The sequence below is a fragment of the Leptodactylus fuscus genome, chromosome 11 (genome assembly GCF_031893055.1).
Source record: "Leptodactylus fuscus isolate aLepFus1 chromosome 11, aLepFus1.hap2, whole genome shotgun sequence".
NCBI lineage: Eukaryota > Metazoa > Chordata > Amphibia > Anura > Leptodactylidae > Leptodactylus > Leptodactylus fuscus.
This window is the reverse complement of record NC_134275.1, coordinates 58,275,763-58,294,239: the sequence shown is the minus strand read 5'-3', so window position 1 is coordinate 58,294,239 and position 18,477 is coordinate 58,275,763. Positions and strand designations below refer to the sequence as shown.

Here is an 18,477-nt window from a genome sequence, read left to right as displayed (position 1 = left end):
AAGACTTTTGTTCCCTTGTCTATAACAATCTGCTTTTCCTTTTTATGAATGCAACTCTGAAAGATGTAACTAAAGTACAAGGATTTACAAAGTTATTCCGAGTTCTGTTGAGATCATGTGGAGCACTCCTTCAGGTACATGCTGGGAGACGTCTGCTCACGCCTATCCATCAGTCATTGACTTCAAATACTTGGGACCATACCTGCCATAAAAGCCTTAGAATGCCTCCTTAGGTACGGTGAGGCAAGTCACCCCCCGTCACTGGCAGGGGGTGCAGCTGCTGTATAAGGAATTCCATTTTTAGCATCCATGTGACCACTTAGCAGTAATCAATAAAGTCTTTAGAGCGCTCGTCATTTCCATTAGAGAGTACAAAATAATTTGCTGGCTTCAGCTTGTGAGACCCAAGAGTGATCAATATCTGCTGATACCCTGCCATTAGCAAGTCACAGCCGGCAAGTCTAATATATGACTCCAGAGCTTCTCATCATTACCTCAAGATTGTGCTCATTATTATATCATAGAGCTCTATGGACCCCAGAGCCTGGAAAATGGAATCTCTGGGAAGAGAAATCCAAACGTCTAATATTCCCTGCAATCTCTGAGCCCCCTAAATAATCTTCTAGAAAAGAAATGTACTAACACTGAAAAATTCACAACTAGTCCAGAATATTGTTCCCTATGTACAAGAATATACTGCTATGATACTGCTCCTCTGTACAAGAATATAACTACTATAATACTACTCCTATGCACAAGAATATAACTACTATAATACTACCTCCTATGTACAAGAATATAACTACTATAATACTGCCCCTATGTACAGGAATATAACTACTATAATCATGTTCCTATGTACAAGAATATAACTGCTATAATACTGCTCCTATGTACAAGAATATAACTGCTATAATACTACTCCTATGTACAAGAATATAACTACTATAATACTACTCCTATGTGCAAGAATATAACTAATATAATACTGCCTCTATGTACAAGAATATAACTATTATAATACTGCCCCTATGTACAAGAATATAACAACTATAATACTGTCCCCTATGTACAAGAATATAACTACTATAATACTGCCTCCTATGTACAAGAATATAACTACTATAATACTGCCCCCTATGTACAAAAACATTACTACTGTAATACTGCTCCTATGGACAAGAATATATCTACTATAATACTACTCCTATATACAAGAATATAACTACTATAATACTGTTCCTATGTACAAGAATATAACTACTATAATACTGCCTCTTATGTACAAGAATATAACTATTATAATACTTCCTCCTATATACAAGAATATAACTACTATAATACTGCTCCTATATACAAGAATATAACTACTATAATACTGCTCCTATGTACAAGAATATAACTACTATAATACTGCTCCTATATACAAGAATATAACTACTATAATACTACTCCTATGTACAAGAATATAACTACTAGAATACTACTCCTATGTACAAGAATATAACTACTATAATACTGCCTCCTATGTACAAGAATTTAACTACTATAATACTGCTCCTATGTTCAAGAATATAACTACTATAATACTGCTCCTATGTTCAAGAATATAACTACTATAATACTACCTCCTGTGTACAAGAATATAACTACTATAATACTACTCCTGTGTACAAGAATATAACTACTATAATACTGCTCCTATATACAAGAATATAACTACTATAATACTACTCCTATGTACAAGAATATAACTACTAGAATACTACTCCTATGTACAAGAATATAACTACTATAATACTACCTCCTATGTACAAGAATATAACTACTATAATACCACTCCTGTGTACAAGAATATAACTACTATAATACTGCTCCTATGTACAAGAATATAACTACTATAATACTACCTCCTATGTACAAGAATATAACTACTATAATACTGCCCCCTATGTACAAGAATATAACTACTATAATACTGCTCCTATGTACAAGAATATAACTACTATAATACTACCTCCTATGTACAAGAATATAACTACTATAATACTGCTCCTATGTACAAGAATATAACTACTATAATACTACCTCCTATGTACAAGAATATAACTACTATAATACTACCCCCCATGTACAAGAATATAACTACTATAATACTGCTCCTATGTACAAGACTATAACTACTATAATACTACCTCCTGTGTACAAGAATATAACTACTATAATACTACTCCTGTGTACAAGAATATAGCTACTATAATACTGCTCCTATGTACAAGAATATAGCTACTATAATACTGCTCCTATGTACAAGAATATAACTACTATAATACCTACTCCTATGTACAAGAATATAAGTACTATAATACTGCCTCCTATGTACAAGACTATAACTACTATAATACTACTCCTGTGTACAAGAATATAACTACTATAATACTGCTCCTATGTACAAGAATATAACTACTATAATACTACCTCCTATGTACAAGAATATAACTACTATAATACTACCCCCCATGTACAAGAATATAACTACTATAATACTGCTCCTATGTACAAGACTATAACTACTATAATACTACCTCCTGTGTACAAGAATATAACTACTATAATACTACTCCTGTGTACAAGAATATAGCTACTATAATACTGCTCCTATGTACAAGAATATAGCTACTATAATACTGCTCCTATGTACAAGAATATAACTACTATAATACCTACTCCTATGTACAAGAATATAAGTACTATAATACTGCCTCCTATGTACAAGACTATAACTACTATAATACTACTCCTGTGTACAAGAATATAACTACTATAATACTGCTCCTATGTACAAGAATAGAACTACTATAATACTGCTCCTATATACAAGAATATAACTACTATAATACTACTCCCATGTACAAGAATATAACTACTATAATACTACCTCCTATGTACAAGAATATAACTACTATAATACTGCTCCTATGTACAAGACTAAAACTACTATAATACTGCTCCTATGTACAAGAATATAACTACTATAATACTGCTACTATGTACAAGAATATAACTACTATAATACTGCTCCTATGTACAAGAATATAACTACTATAATACTGCCCCCTATGTACAAAAATATTACTACTGTAATACTGCCCCTATGTACAAGAAGAGTAGAACTGTGATTTCTGTTCTGGAGGTGACTGGAGCTGTTAGGTTATAAAATGATTTTGTCACCTGGTGTATGATGTAATGTAACCATCTATTACTATGTAATGTTGCACATGTTGTTACAATGTATCTGCGAGTTTTTGCGCCTTCTCTGGCCCATAGTATGTGTAGGTGCTCCAGAGCCCGGGAAATATCAAAGTGTAGACACAGCGATTTTCTTCTGTTTTTTTTTTTTTTTTTATAAATTTGCTTTTGTTTTTTGGGGATTTTTCTTGCTCTAATTATTCTGTAGCAGAAACATCGGTGACAACTTTCATGTTTAGCGCTGAACTGATTTTTCTTTTTCTTCCTGGAATATTCCGCCTGTCACAGATCAGAAATCTCGCTCCGTTTTGCCGCGTATCTGGGGAATTTTCTTTGAAGTGCGCCTTAATTATTCTCTGCGTCTTTGTACAGCGACGTCTCTGGGATCCCACATTACAGGCAGTGCGTTGAGTCTTCATCTCTTCTACTCCATTATGACACATCCCTTCCTCCATGGTGGTGCCGTCCTTTATCTTCTAACGCCGCGGTAGTCACGACTCCTGTAATATACATATTAAATATGGAAACGACACGCGAGCAATCTCAGTGATAACACAATGACTTAGTCATGCATAATAATGAGCCGCTGTATCCAAACCTAGCATGTGTGATACTCTCTGCTGACCTACTGTATCTAATCCTATCATATATATGATGCTGTCTGATGAGCTGTGTATCTAATCCTAACGTGTAATGCTGACTGCTAAGCCATGTATCTAATCCTAGCATTTGAGATTCTTACTGCTAAGCTATATATGTAATCTCATATGATACTGTCTGTTGAGATGTGTATCTAATTTTATCATGTGTGATACTGTCTGCTAACCTGCTGTATCTAAGCCTATCTTGTGTGATACACAATCAGATATACATCTAATACCCATTATACCTGTGGATACGTCTTTGCTTTTCTGGAATTGACCTCTTTACAGGATTTCTTATCATCCCGCAAAGCTTTGGCGCTCACCTTCCCGGATAGCGGACATTACACCCTGTTATTTCTTGTATTCTACATTTCGGCAGCTGGTCCTGCCACTGAGTATGATATTAAAAGGGATCAATCATGTAAATGGTGACTTATCTTACCTCATACGCTGCTGGGATTGTCATGTGGTACTGTCTGCTGACTCATGTGATACTTACTGCTGTATCTAATCCTATAATATATGATGTATCTCATTTGTTTCTCCATTTAGGTGGGATGGCAATTGAAAAATTTAGTTAATGCCCTAAGGGAAGACCCCAATGGAGTTATCCTGACACTGAAGAAGAGACCACAGAACACCTTAGCATCAGCACCTGCACTTCTAAAGAATGTGAGATGGAAACCACTCGCACTACAGGTACCAGCTTAGTAAGGGCCTAGAATACAGAAATAGAAGAGTCACTGTCACATTACATTACTAATCCTGTACTAATCCTGAGTTACATCCTGTATTATACTCCAGAGCTGCACTCACTATTCTGCTGGTGCAGTCACTGTGTGCATACATTACATTACTTATCCTGTACTGATCCTGAGTTACATCCTGTATTATACTCCAGAGCTGCACTCACTATTCTGCTGGTGCAGTCACTGTGTGCATACATTACATTACTTATCCTGTACTGATCCTGAGTTACATCCTGTATTATACTTCAGAGCTGCACTCACTATTCTGCTGGTGCAGTCACTATTTACATGCATTACGTTACTTATCCTGTACTGATCCTGAGTTATAGCCTGTATTACACTCCAGAGCTGCACTCACTATTCTGCTGGTGCAGTCACTGTATACATACATTACATTACTTATCCTGTACTGATCCTGAGTTACATCCTGTATTATACTCCAGAGCCGCACTCACTATTCTGCTGGTGCAGTCACAGTGTACATACATTACATTACTTATCCTGTACTGATCCTGAGTTACATCCTGTATTATACTCCAGAGCTGCGCTCACTATTCTGCTGGTACAGTCACTGTGTACATACATTACATTACTTATCCTGTACTGTTCCTGAGTTACATCCTGTATTATACTCCAGAGTTGCGCTCACTATTCTGCTGGTACAGTCACTGTGTACATACATTACATTACTTATCCTGTACTGTTCCTGAGTTACAGCCTGTATTATACTCCAGAGTTGCGCTCACTAGTCTGCTGGTGCAGTCACTGTGTACATACATTACATTACTTATCCTGTACTGATCCTGAGTTACATCCTGTATTATACTCCAGAGCTGCACTCACTATTCTGCTAGTGCAGTCACTGTGTACATACATTACATTACTTATCCTGTACTGATCCTGAGTTACATCCTGTATTATACTCCAGAGCTGCACTCACTATTCTGCTGGTACAGTCACTGTGTACATACATTACATTACTTATCCTGTACTGATCCTGAGTTAGATCCTGTATTATACTCCAGAGCTGCACTCACTATTCTGCTGGTGCAGTCACTGTGTACATACATTGCATTACTTATCCTGTACTGATCCTGAGTTAGATCCTGTATTATACTCCAGAGCTGCACTCACTATTATGCTGGTGCAGTCACTGTGTACATACATTACATTACTTATCCTGTACTGATCCTGAGTTACATCCTGTATTATACTCCAGAGCTGCACTCACTATTCTGCTGGTGCAGTCACTGTGTACATACATTACATTACTTATCCTGTACTGATCCTGAGTTACATCCTGTATTATACTCCAGAGCTGCGCTCACTATTCTGCTGGTACAGTCACTGTGTACATACATTACATTACTTATCCTGTACTGATCCTGAGTTACATCCTGTATTATACTCCAGAGCTGCGCTCACTATTCTGCTGGTACAGTCACTGTGTACATACATTACATTACTTATCCTGTACTGATCCTGAGTTACATCCTGTATTATACTCCAGAGCCGCACTCACTATTCTGCTGGTACAGTCACTGTGTACATACATTACATTACTTATCCTGTACTGATCCTGAGTTACATCCTGTATTATACTCCAGAGCCGCGCTCACTATTCTGCTGGTGCAGTCACTGTATACATACATTACATTACTTATCCTGTACTGATCCTGAGTTACATCCTGTATTATACTCCAGAGCTACTCTCACTATTCTGCTGGTGCAGTCACTGTGTACATACATTACATTACTTATCCTGTACTGATCCTGAGTTACAGCCTGTATTATACTCCAGAGTTGCGCTCACTATTCTGCTGGTGCAGTCACTGTGTATATACATTACATTACTTATCCTGTACTGATCCTGAGTTATAGCTTGTATTATACTCCAGAGCTGCACTTACTAGTCTGCTGGTGCAGTCACTGTGTACATACATTACATTACTTATCCTGTACTGATCCTGAGTTACATCCTGTATTATACTCCAGAGCTGCACTCACTATTTTGCTGGTGCAGTCACTGTGTACATACATTACATTACTTATCCTGTACTGATCCTGAGTTACATCCTGTATTATACTCCAGAGTTGCACTCACTATTTTGCTGGTGCAGTCACTGTGTACATACATTACATTACTTATCCTGTACTGATCCTGAGTTACATCCTGTATTATACTCCAGAGCTGCACTCACTATTCTGCTGGTGCAGTCACTGTGTACATACATTACATTACTTATCCTGTACTGATCCTGAGTTACATCCTGTATTATACTCCAGAGCCGCACTCACTATTCTGCTGGTGCAGTCACTGTGTACATACATTACATTACTTATCCTGTACTGATCCTGAGTTACATCCTGTATTATACTCCAGAGCTGCACTCACTATTCTGCTGGTGCAGTCACTGTGTACATACATTACATTACTTATCCTGTACTGTTCCTGAGTTATAGCTTGTATTATACTCCAGAGCTGCACTCACTATTCTGCTGGTACAGTCACTGTGTACATACATTACATTACTTATCCTGTACTGATCCTGAGTTACATCCTGTATTATACTCCAGAGCTGCACTCACTATTCTGCTGGTACAGTCACTGTGTACATACATTACATTACTTATCCTGTACTGATCCTGAGTTACATCCTGTATTATACTCCAGAGCTGCACTCACTATTCTACTGGTGCAGTCACTGTGTACATACATTACATTACTTATCCTGTACTGATCCTGAGTTACATCCTGTATTATACTCCAGAGCTGCACTCACTATTCTGCTGGTACAGTCACTGTGTACATACATTACACTACTTATCCTCTACTGATCCTGAGTTACATCCTGTATTATACTCCAGAGCTGCGCTCACTATTCTGCTGGTACAGTCACTGTGTACATACATTACATTACTTATCCTGTACTGATCCTGAGTTACATCCTGTATTATACTCCAGAGCTGCGCTCACTATTCTGCTGGTACAGTCACTGTGTACATACATTACATTACTTATCCTGTACTGATCCTGAGTTACATCCTGTATTATACTGCAGAGCTGCGCTCACTATTCTGCTGGTGCAGTCACTGTGTACATACATTACATTACTTATCCTGTACTGATCCTGAGTTACATCCTGTATTATACTCCAGAGCTGCGCTCACTATTCTGCTGGTACAGTCACTGTGTACATACATTACATTACTTATCCTGTACTGATCCTGAGTTACATCCTGTATTATACTCCAGAGCTGCACTCACTTTTCTGCTGGTACAGTCACTATGTACATACATTACATTACTTATCCTTCACTGATCCTGAGTCACATCCTGTATTATACCCCAGAGCTGCACTCATATTTCTGAATGAGGAGTGACTGTGGCAGATGTATTATAATAGTCTATAAGCAGTGCAGTTTTTATATTCCAGGGACAACATTAGATTACAATACAATATAAAGCTGATTGGTTACTTTGGTTACTACGTCAGTCAGTTTTGTTTCAGACTGTGTTAATAAACCTGGCCTGTGGTGTCTCTCAGTATTGGACAGTGTGCAGACTCGTCCCTGGTGTTCTAATATTTATTTGGATCCGCTTGTCTCGCTATTTGCAGTTAATCCGTCTCTTCGCCTTCCGTGTGGTTCCATCCTGAGATTTGTGGACATTCTCCTCTCGGCAGGGCGCAGCAGATTAATCTATAATTCTCCGGCGCTGGCTGCGGCGCTTTTCTATATTTAGCTGCTGGTTCTTCATCTTTTATAGTTTGTGCAGCAGAAATAGACAATTTACTGATGGGGGTGGTGGAGATTCGGGGCAGAGACTAGAACAGACCCTGGGGTGAGAATCCTAGGCTGGGTTTGCAGGTTCAGGGGTCTCTGTCTATTATTAGAAGGTATTTATATGGTTGGCATGAGGAAGGAGTGGGAAAAGGGCTAGAATATTGCAAATTATAAGATCTGACTATTTCTATCTAAGGAAGTTTATGCAATTCAGTGCCCATAAAATATGCACAGCAGTGCACATACACTATGCAACCACAGTGGTGGAGCAGTGGCCGCACATCATATAATACTGGTGCCCATACAGTATACAACCACAGCAGTGCCCATATATTATATAACAACACTGCTGCCCATACAGTATACAACCACAGCAGTGCCCATATATTATATAACAACACTGCTGCCCATACAGTATACAACCACAGCAGTGCCCATATATTATATAACAACACTGCTGCCCATACAGTATACAACCACAGCAGTGCCCATATATTATATAACAACACTGGTACCCATACACTATACATCCACAGCAGTGCCCATTTACTATACATCCACAGCAGTGCCCATTTACTAAACATCCACAGCAGTGCCCATACAGTATACATCCACAGCAGTGCCCATTTACTATACATCCACAGCAGTGCCCATACACTATATAACAACACTGGTGCCCGTACATTATATAACAACACTGCTACCCATACAGTATTCAACTACAGCAGTGCCCATACATTATATAACACTGGTGCCCATACACTATACATCCACAGCAGTGCCCATACACTATATATCCACAGCAGTGCCCATACACTATACAACCACAGCAGTGCCCATACACTATATAACAACACTGGTGCCCATATATTATATAACAACACTGGTGCCCATACACTATACAACCACAGCAGTGCCCATACACTATACAACCACAGCAGTGCCCATACACTATATAACAACACTGGTGCCCATACACTATATAACAACACTGGTGCCCATACACTATACAACCACAGCAGTGCCCATATACTATACAACCACAGCAGTGCCCATACACTATACAACCACAGCACTGCCCATATATTTACAGATGACCGTGCTTTGCCCTTGTCCCTGGTCTGGTTTTGGTTCCACCAGTGATATATTGTGTCCCTGCTCTGTTAGTGCTTCCTGGGTTACAATGTGAATATAGGGCTATGATTAGAGGGTCACATATTTAGGACTGATCATTGTTCTGTGTGTGACGTCATCTTCTTCTCCTTCCTCAGCCTGTCATTCCCACAAGTCCGACCAGCGGCAACACAACCCCTACGGGCACCATGGGGATGTCCTCTAAGCTGGATGGCTCGGCCCTGCACGATGTCTTCATTCTCTCTCCTGTGTCTGGACTTTATGGCCCCAGGTAAGATCTGGGTAGAATTCCTAAATATAATCCCCCGCCACTACCAAGTCATTACATGTGACACTAGGGGGCGTCAGAAATTTAAAGCGACATCCTGATTATACGTAATACTCTCTGTAATTCATCCTCATCCCTTTGCCTATTAAAGTTAAGACGACTACAAGCAGTGACTCCAGATTATCTGCATTGTCTATTGGAGTATGAGGTAGTCTGAAATCTGCCCCCTGTCATTAGAGGCTCAAACTGTCTATCAAAATGCTTTATACTGCAGCGCTGCTTCATTGGGACACATCTAAGAGCAGTGACTCCTGTCACTGAGGTTGCTACTTTGTATCCATATGCTTTACACTGCACCGCTGCTTCATTAGTATCTTAGCTGCAGTACAACTCCATGCTTTACACTGCGACTCTGCTTGTTCATGTTGTTGCTGTTGTATAATATGATGATGATGGGGAGGATGATGTATATGATGATGATGATGATATCTGCCCCTGTCCTGTTTTGCCTCTTGCAGGGACGACATTGGGATTGTGCCGTGTGATGACATCAATAAATATGGCGTCAGTAAATCTGTGATGAAAGGCTCGGAGTCGCCCAGCTATTATTTGGAGCACGAAAGTGGCAAATATTACACCTTTGTAGAAGGGGAGGGGCACGAAGTCGGCTCAGAATATGAGAGAGGGAGGACGACTGGGGTGCGAAGAAGAGAGAAGACGCCAACTCACGGTACAATCGCAGCGATAATCGCTCATATATTATAGTATATCATGTACAGTATAATTGAGGACATGGATCATGGGTGTGGGTGTGAATTGGGTATCAGACATGATATAACAATAGAATTGTGACTGCAGCTTTAGATGTGACTAGTGTATGACATGATGTAACAGCAGAATTGGATCTGCAGCTCTAGATGTGACTAGAGTATAAGATATGATGTAAGAACAGAATTGTGACCACCGCTTCTCTGGATGTGACTAGAGAATAAGTAATGGAATTGTTCATGTCAATGACACCTGAAATCTATGCTACCTCCTATAAGCCCCCCATATTATTTACAAAAAGTCAAACTGCAGAAAATAATTCGCCATTTTACATATTGTGAGTTTTCAAAGCAGCGAGGCGTCTGTGACAGCTTGTGGAGTGTGTAGTGCGTGCGTCCGGCAGTGCAGAGTGCGTGTCGGGCCGCACAGTCAGAGCAGACGATTCATTCATCTGTTCACAATCGTGTAACCTCATCGGCCTCTCGGAGCGGGAAGTGACTGCGATAATTAGGGCGAGCGGGGTCTGCATTTAACATATAGCCCTTCTATAAATAGTGGCCGCAGTCTGCGCCATCTGCTCCGTATACCAGGCTGAGGATACATAAAACATGAAGCCAAGACAGAGCCTGAGCAGAAACTAGGACTGACTGTGTCCTGATAACTCCTACAGAGGATGGAGAGAGCAAAACCTGTGACCTGTCATCTCAGAATATGATGTCACATCTCAGTACTGACCTATCATCTCACAATATTACATCACATCTCAGTACTGACATATCAGCTCAGTATATGACATCACATCTCAGCACTGACTTATCTCACAATATGACATCACATCTCAGTACTGACTTATTGGCTCAGTATATGACATCACATCCCAGTACTTACCTATTGGCTCAGTATATGACATCACATCTCAGTACTGACTTATCATCTCAGTATATGACATCACATCTCAGTACTGACTTATCATCTCAGTATATGACATCATATTTCAGTACTTACCTATTGGCTCAGTATATGACATCACATCTCAGCACTAACTTATCATCTCAGTATATAACATCATATCTCAGCACTGACTTATTATCCCATCCTGTGATGTCATATCTCAGTGTTTAGTTATTATGGCAGAATATGACATCACATCTCAGTACTGACTTATCCCATCATGTGACATCATACCACACTACCTCTGAGCTAAACTCTTTTACCTAAGCTGTTTTATCTCAGATGTCATTTCCTTCCTTTCTTTCCGCAGATAAGATATTATAAAATCACTTTGAGCTCTTACCATGATAGTCTCAGCTCTGCTACATCTGTACACAGCCCTCTCTGATCGGACTCTATTTTTGACCCCCCGGACGTTTATGCCCCTAAATTTCCCCTTATTTAACCCTTGCCTTTATAAATTAGTCCAGAAATACTCTTCACCGCACTCAGTGCTCTCACCTCCTTTGTTTTTAGAGATTTTTGCCCAGTTTCCTGGTTGGTTCTGTCCTCTTGGGTGGGTGAGCCTAAGGTGATGGGACCACCAGGACCAGCCCCATATTAAGGGCCCCTGTTTGAGCTTTGTCATGGGGCCCCTCTCTTCTGATTTCTCTTCTTCTGTGTATAATGGGGGTTATGTCTCCCTGCAGGGGACCTGAGACCGGTTTCAATGCCATCAGAATACAGCTGGATCGGAGACCCTAAGGAGCCCAATATGTATAAGAGAGGCAGCAGAGGTGAGTGTCAGCTCCTCAGCACAGGTGCCACACTTTTCTAATAGATTTTGGGATTCACTTCTTTGCCATTTTTCTGGGTATCTGGAATAAGTACATAACCTGCACATAATCTCAATATCTCTGTATAAATGTGACAAATACCATTTCCTGCTGCACTGAATGCCACTTCTTGCCTCTCTGTTGACAGACAGAGCAGCACAGAGTATTTTAGGAGAGGAGTGTACTGATCTACTGGAAGGTCACAGCAGCACAGAGTATTTCAGGGCATTCTTGGTTCTTTCCATCCAGCAGTAGGTGGCACGTGTTCTCTCTGTATCTGGGCTGCTCTGTGGGTTGAGTATAAAGGTTACATGTCATGTTCCCAGTACACAGGTTGTGGCGCCCCCTCCCCGGATGTTGCGCTCTGCTTACCTTTCATTTTTCTGTCTTTTTCATCCTCCTGACTCTGAGAATTCACTTCTGCGCTACCTGAGTGATGACAAGATCCTGGTGATCCAAGAGGAGCCGGTGACCCAGAAAGATAACAAGAGGGACACGGGACGCCGATCCAGGAAAAAAGGCAAAAACCCAGGCAGCCCTAGTTACCCCATCAGCCCCTCAATGTTAACGTCAACAGGGCGGCTGGACCCGGCACAGCAAGATGCCCTGACCTTCTCCCTGGCCGAAAGTAACACCGTCCCCCTATACCACGTAAGTACCTTCACCATAATTATATAGGGGGTGGTTATTACAGTGTGATGGTGATAATGAAGGTGGTTATAGTAATGATGATGATGGTTATAGTAGTGATTATGATTGTGGTAATAATGACACTGTCCCATGAGGGTGGTTTGTAGGACAAAGCAGCCATCTTTTTCTAATCCTTTGTTCACACATTGAGATCATATTGTGGCAAAATGAAACTATTTTGGAAAACTGCAACAAAAAACTTGATATGACTGCAACATGTGAACAGAGGCTGTAGAAGGACTGTTACATTGTATCAGTGATGTCAGTAATGTATCTGAATGGATCCAGGCGGTAAATTCTTCTCTAATATCCTGTCCTCCCCACCTATCCTACAGTATATCCTATTGAGCAACGTATTGATCCATAAAACCCAAAGGGATTACTCAGGGGGTTATACCGGGACACATCACATTGGGGACGTGATACAGGGACAGACCAGAGGGGGAAAATGGAATAGAAAGCTTCCTATGTACAAGTACAGACTGAAAACCCTTTCTGATGGTTTGTTACAACGTATCAGTCTGAACAATCCTCTGCAAGTTTCATTGCATAGAAGTCACTAGCCAACTGACTACAATGTGAAGACCAAGAGAGAGATCTGTGCTTCTGCCTTACAATAGGTTAACACTGGTGTCTGGGTCCACATTGGGGACCCAAATGACGGAGACCCTGTTTGCTTAAAAAGCAGTTTCCCGCAGACTTCATAGACTATAATGGGGTCCGCCCGGATTCCGCTGATTCTATACTGAAACCGGCAGAGAGAAAAGTCCTCCTAGTAGTGCACTGGAAGTGGAGTAGCTTCTATTAGGTGCATTGGAGGTGATGTAGCTTCTATTAGGTGCACTGGAGGTGGGGTGGCTTCTATTAGGTGCACTGGAGGTGGGGTAGCTTCTATTAGGTGCACTGGAGGTGGGGTGGCTTCTATTAGGTGCACTGGAGGTGGGGTAGCTTCTATTAGGTGCATTGGAGGTGATGTAGCTTCTATTAGGTGCACTGGAGGTGGGGTGGCTTCTATTAGGTGCACTGGAGGTGGGGTGGCTTCTATTAGGTGCACTGGAGGTGGGGTAGCTTCTATTAGGTGCATTGGAGGTGATGTAGCTTCTATTAGGTGCACTGGAGGTGGGGTAGCTTCTATTAGGTGCACTGGAGGTGGGGTAGCTTCTATTAGGTGAATTGAGGTGAGGTAGCTTCTGTTAGGTGCATTGGAGGTGGGGTAGCTTTTATTAGGTGAATTGAGGTGAGGTAGCTTCTATTAGGTGCACTGGAGGTGGGGTAGCTTCTATTAGGTGCACTGGAGATGGGATAGATTTTATTAGGTGCACTGGAGGTGGGGTAGCTTTTGTTAGGTGCACTGGAGGTGGGGTAGCTTTTGTTAAGTGAACTGGAGTTGGGTAGCTTTTTTTTAGGTGCACTGGTGTTGGGTAGCTTTTGTTAGGTGCACTGTAGGAGATATTTAATAGGAAGTAAATCATTCCCAGCTTTTATTGGAAGGGTTTCCATTATGATATTCCGTACTACACTTTATATGGTCCGGAGCATTGGCCTGATGCACTTTAAATGTGGATTATAACATTATAACTTCTCATGTCGCTCGCCGGTTTCCTGCATGGTACATGTCTGCGCTGTGTCTTCCTGTCCCCCACCCCCACTCAGCAGCACCCCACAGAAAGCTGAAGCAAATGTATCACATCAAAGCCCCTGACAGCGAGTGCGCCACATGGTGTGATAGTGAATAGTGATCAGGATGTGGGGTACCATCTCTATTAGATGTTACAGAGAGCCCCCAACTATGAGCAGATGATGGTTGAGCACCCCCCTCATGTCTGGGATGACACTGAGAGGATGAACCAGTGACTGTTATGTGCTGCTCCATGTAGTCCAATGTATAGGAATTTGGGGTGTTGTGTGCCAAGGGGCTCTCCTGCTGCCCAGGTTGTAGAATTGCTACTCCTGGCAAAGTCTATGCAGTGTCGAAGTGGTCCTGCAGAGTATCAGAGGATCCACAGCGGGGGCCAATAGTGGTCCAGCAGAAGACCCCCAAATACGCAGAGCACTATGATTTATTTCCTAGGGGATGTTGAATTTTGGGCCAAGGAACTTCAGTCCGAAAACAGGTCTGTGATTCTGACAATGTTCTGGGCATCGATTTCTTGTTTCCATCGTCACATCTGCTGGGCTGCAGAGCTTGCAGTCATTTTGCACAGCCCTCATGATCCACCAGTTTGCACCTCTCAGTACATGTGGTGCACAGGTAACAAGCCCTCAGCTGTGTGAGCAGGCCTCAGTCACAATGTTTCCATTCACAGACTGCAAGCTGAGACCATCACATTTTATGTCACAATAATTTTGCTGTTTTTGGACACTGGCCCTTTAAGTTTCGAGGCTCTTGCTAACGTTCCAGTCCCGGGCCCCGGGGTCCAGTGTTGTGGCCCTTAGATGTACACACGTTATTTGGATACTTTGGATCTCGGTGAGGTTTTCCCTTCGTGCCGCGCAGCTGATCACAGACACACGAAAAGCCCAATCTGTCACAATGAATGTCAGTCTGGTGTGCTGAGCGCCGGCGCCCCCCGCACCGCGGCCTGTGACATAGATCCGTCCTGACAGCTTTTATGCGGCAGTAAAACAGCCATTAATGAAACTGTAATCATCGGCGCTGAGCCCAGGACACAAAAGACCTGGAAAATGCGAATTTCTGCTGCTCTGGAGAGTGGGATGTGATGCGGCCTGCGGGGATGTCAGCCGCTCCGAAACGCGTCCTTGTACTAATGGCGGTGGAGAGGATCGCAAGCTACACACAAGACACTGGTGCAGTTCTACAGAAGTGAATGGAGCGCTGGTCACACAGCAGCAGCACAGGAGGACTCGGAGACACCTCCCAAATATAACCACTACTGAGAGCAGGACAAGGCCAGGAGAGGATCTCAGTAATATATATTTTATATTACAAACAAATATCTCAAAATGGTTTGAAAATATCTCAAATTGTCACTTCCCAATGATTAATCTTTAAAATACTCTGTGCTGCTGTGGAGAATTACACAGTGTATCTCTCAGTCTGTGATATCCCCTATAAGAGCAAAACACTCTTCTCCTGAAATCCTCTGTACTGCTGGGGACCATGTGACCTCCCCTATAAGATCAGCACACTCCTCCACACTCCTCCTATAAGATCAGCACACTCCTCTCCTGAAATCCTCTGTACTGCTGGGGACTATGTCACCTCCCTTATAGGATCAGCACACTCTTTCATACTCCCCCTATAAGAGCAGAACACTCTTCTCCTGAAATCCTCTGTGCTGCTCCATCCACTAAGTAGTTCTCAGTCTGTGACCCCCCCTACAAGAGCAGAACACTCCTCTCCTGAAATCCTCTGTGCTGCTCCATCCACTATGTAGTTCTCAGTCTGTGACCTCCCCTACAAGATCAGCACACTCCTTTACTGAAATCCTCTGTGCTGCTGGGAATAGGCTCTAATAATATAGTAACATTGTACCTTTTGATATTGTTATATTTTATCTTCCACTTCCGTCACGTGTTTAACTCCTTGCCCTCCTTGAGCACAAGGTTTCTAGCAGACATGTCCTAGATGGCGCTGCTGTCACTTGCTCTGCTCTCACATCGTGAATACGTGATTCTTAGATTTTTAGCCGCCATTGTCAGCCACAATATATACAATCAGTTTTGTAGCACCAAGGTCAGTGCGGTAACCATGGCGGCTACTGCGACGTCTTCTGCTGCGGCCGCTCTTCAGAGTTATGGGGCAGTGTCTGAGCTTCATCCTCGCTATACGTCACATGTGAACAAGACATCAATGTAACCTCTCCAGTAGTGGATGAGGAGGCCGCATGCTATATGATGTATGTATACAGTATATATGTATATAATGTATATGATGTATATCTGCGTGTCTGTAGTCTACACTTCATGGAAACCTTATGTCTTATCACATCCTGTGCAGGCGCCACCTGGTGCTTTCTATCCACCTGAGCACTTCATAGAAGATTCTGTTTCCTGACATACTCTAGTCACATCCAGAGCTGCGAGCATGCCTTCTTGGTGGCCCGCACCCCAACAGTTTACATAAAACCTAAGAAAGAGAATACAGATTGCAGCTCTGGAGGAAATGAATACAGCTGAAGGTTGCAGGGAGACCCCTGTAAAAGTGTACAGGGAACTGAGGGTGATGACACCCCGGGCGTCCGAATCAGTGAGTCTGGTGGGCGATATTTGTCGCCATAATACCAAGGTGGAAAATTCTAAAAATAATGTAGACACAGGTGTCAGACCAGCCCAGCAGCGGGGGCTCCCCCAAACCCCGCGCGCCCAGTCTAGGTCTGTGCCAGAAAGAGGAAGTGTGAACACCCACAAAGAGCCAGGAGAGTAATCACACATCAGGCACAAACCCTCACCGCTGATCCCTACTACTGGGGATTGTGCTGAGCTCAGGAGCTGACAGTCACGCTGACTATTAACCATTTCTGTGCCACACCTCCCCTCACTGACTGGTTCCTCTTTCTATATTTATTACCGTGAAATTCCCAGGAGGCTAGGAGTCCGGGTCACAAGGAGGTGACCACTGACTGACAGACCCCCAACCCCCACCCCAACAGATCAGCTGAGCCAGATGCCTGTACAGGGCCAGGGGTAAAGAGCCCACTACCCAGAATGCAACTCACCAGAGCACATGCAATGTATGAACAGACAGCTGTGAGGTGCAAAAGTAACTCCAATTGTCATATCTGGAGTTTGGAAGGAATTTTTTCCCTTGATATACTGAAATCTGTCTCACAAAGAATTATTTTTTGTCTTACTTGCCAATGGATACAGATTAGTGATTGCAGCTCTGGAGTATAATACAGGATGTAACTCAGGATCAGTACAGGATAAGTAATGTAGTGTATGTACACAGTGACTGCACCAGCAGAATAGTGAGTGTAGCTCTGGAGTATAATACAGGATGTAACTCAGGATCAGTACAGGATAAGTAATGTAATGTATGTACATAGTGACTGCACCAGCAGAATAGTGAGTGCAGCTCTGGAGTATAATACAGGATGTAACTCAGGATCAGTACAGGATAAGTAATGTAATGTATGTACACAGTGACTGCACCAGCAGAATAGTGAGCGCAGCTCTGGAGTATAATACAGGATGTAACTCAGGATCAGTACAGGATAAGTAATGTAATGTATGTACACAGTGACTACACCAGCAGAATAGTGAGTGCAGCTCTGGAGTATAATACAGGATGTAACTCAGGATCAGTACAGGATAAGTAATGTAATGTATGTACACAGTGATTGCACCAGCAGAATAGTGAGCACAGCTCTGGAGTATAATACAGGATGTAACTCAGGATCAGTACAGGATAAGTAATGGAATGTATGTACACAGTGACTGCACCAGCAGAATAGTGAGCG

The 18,477-nt window shown here is 42.0% G+C and overlaps 1 protein-coding gene across 1 annotated transcript in view; it reads left to right on the top strand.

The window, feature by feature from the left end:
* LOC142184425 (connector enhancer of kinase suppressor of ras 2-like) overlaps window positions 1–18,477 on the top strand; it is a 193,780-nt gene that overhangs the window by 146,432 nt on the left and 28,871 nt on the right. Inside the window, exons 9-13 of the mRNA XM_075259286.1 lie at window positions 4,446–4,592; window positions 9,700–9,833; window positions 10,349–10,560; window positions 12,239–12,324; window positions 12,767–13,015. Coding sequence (XP_075115387.1) covers window positions 4,446–4,592; window positions 9,700–9,833; window positions 10,349–10,560; window positions 12,239–12,324; window positions 12,767–13,015 — 828 coding nt within the window. The remainder of the gene's footprint in view (window positions 1–4,445; window positions 4,593–9,699; window positions 9,834–10,348; window positions 10,561–12,238; window positions 12,325–12,766; window positions 13,016–18,477) is intronic.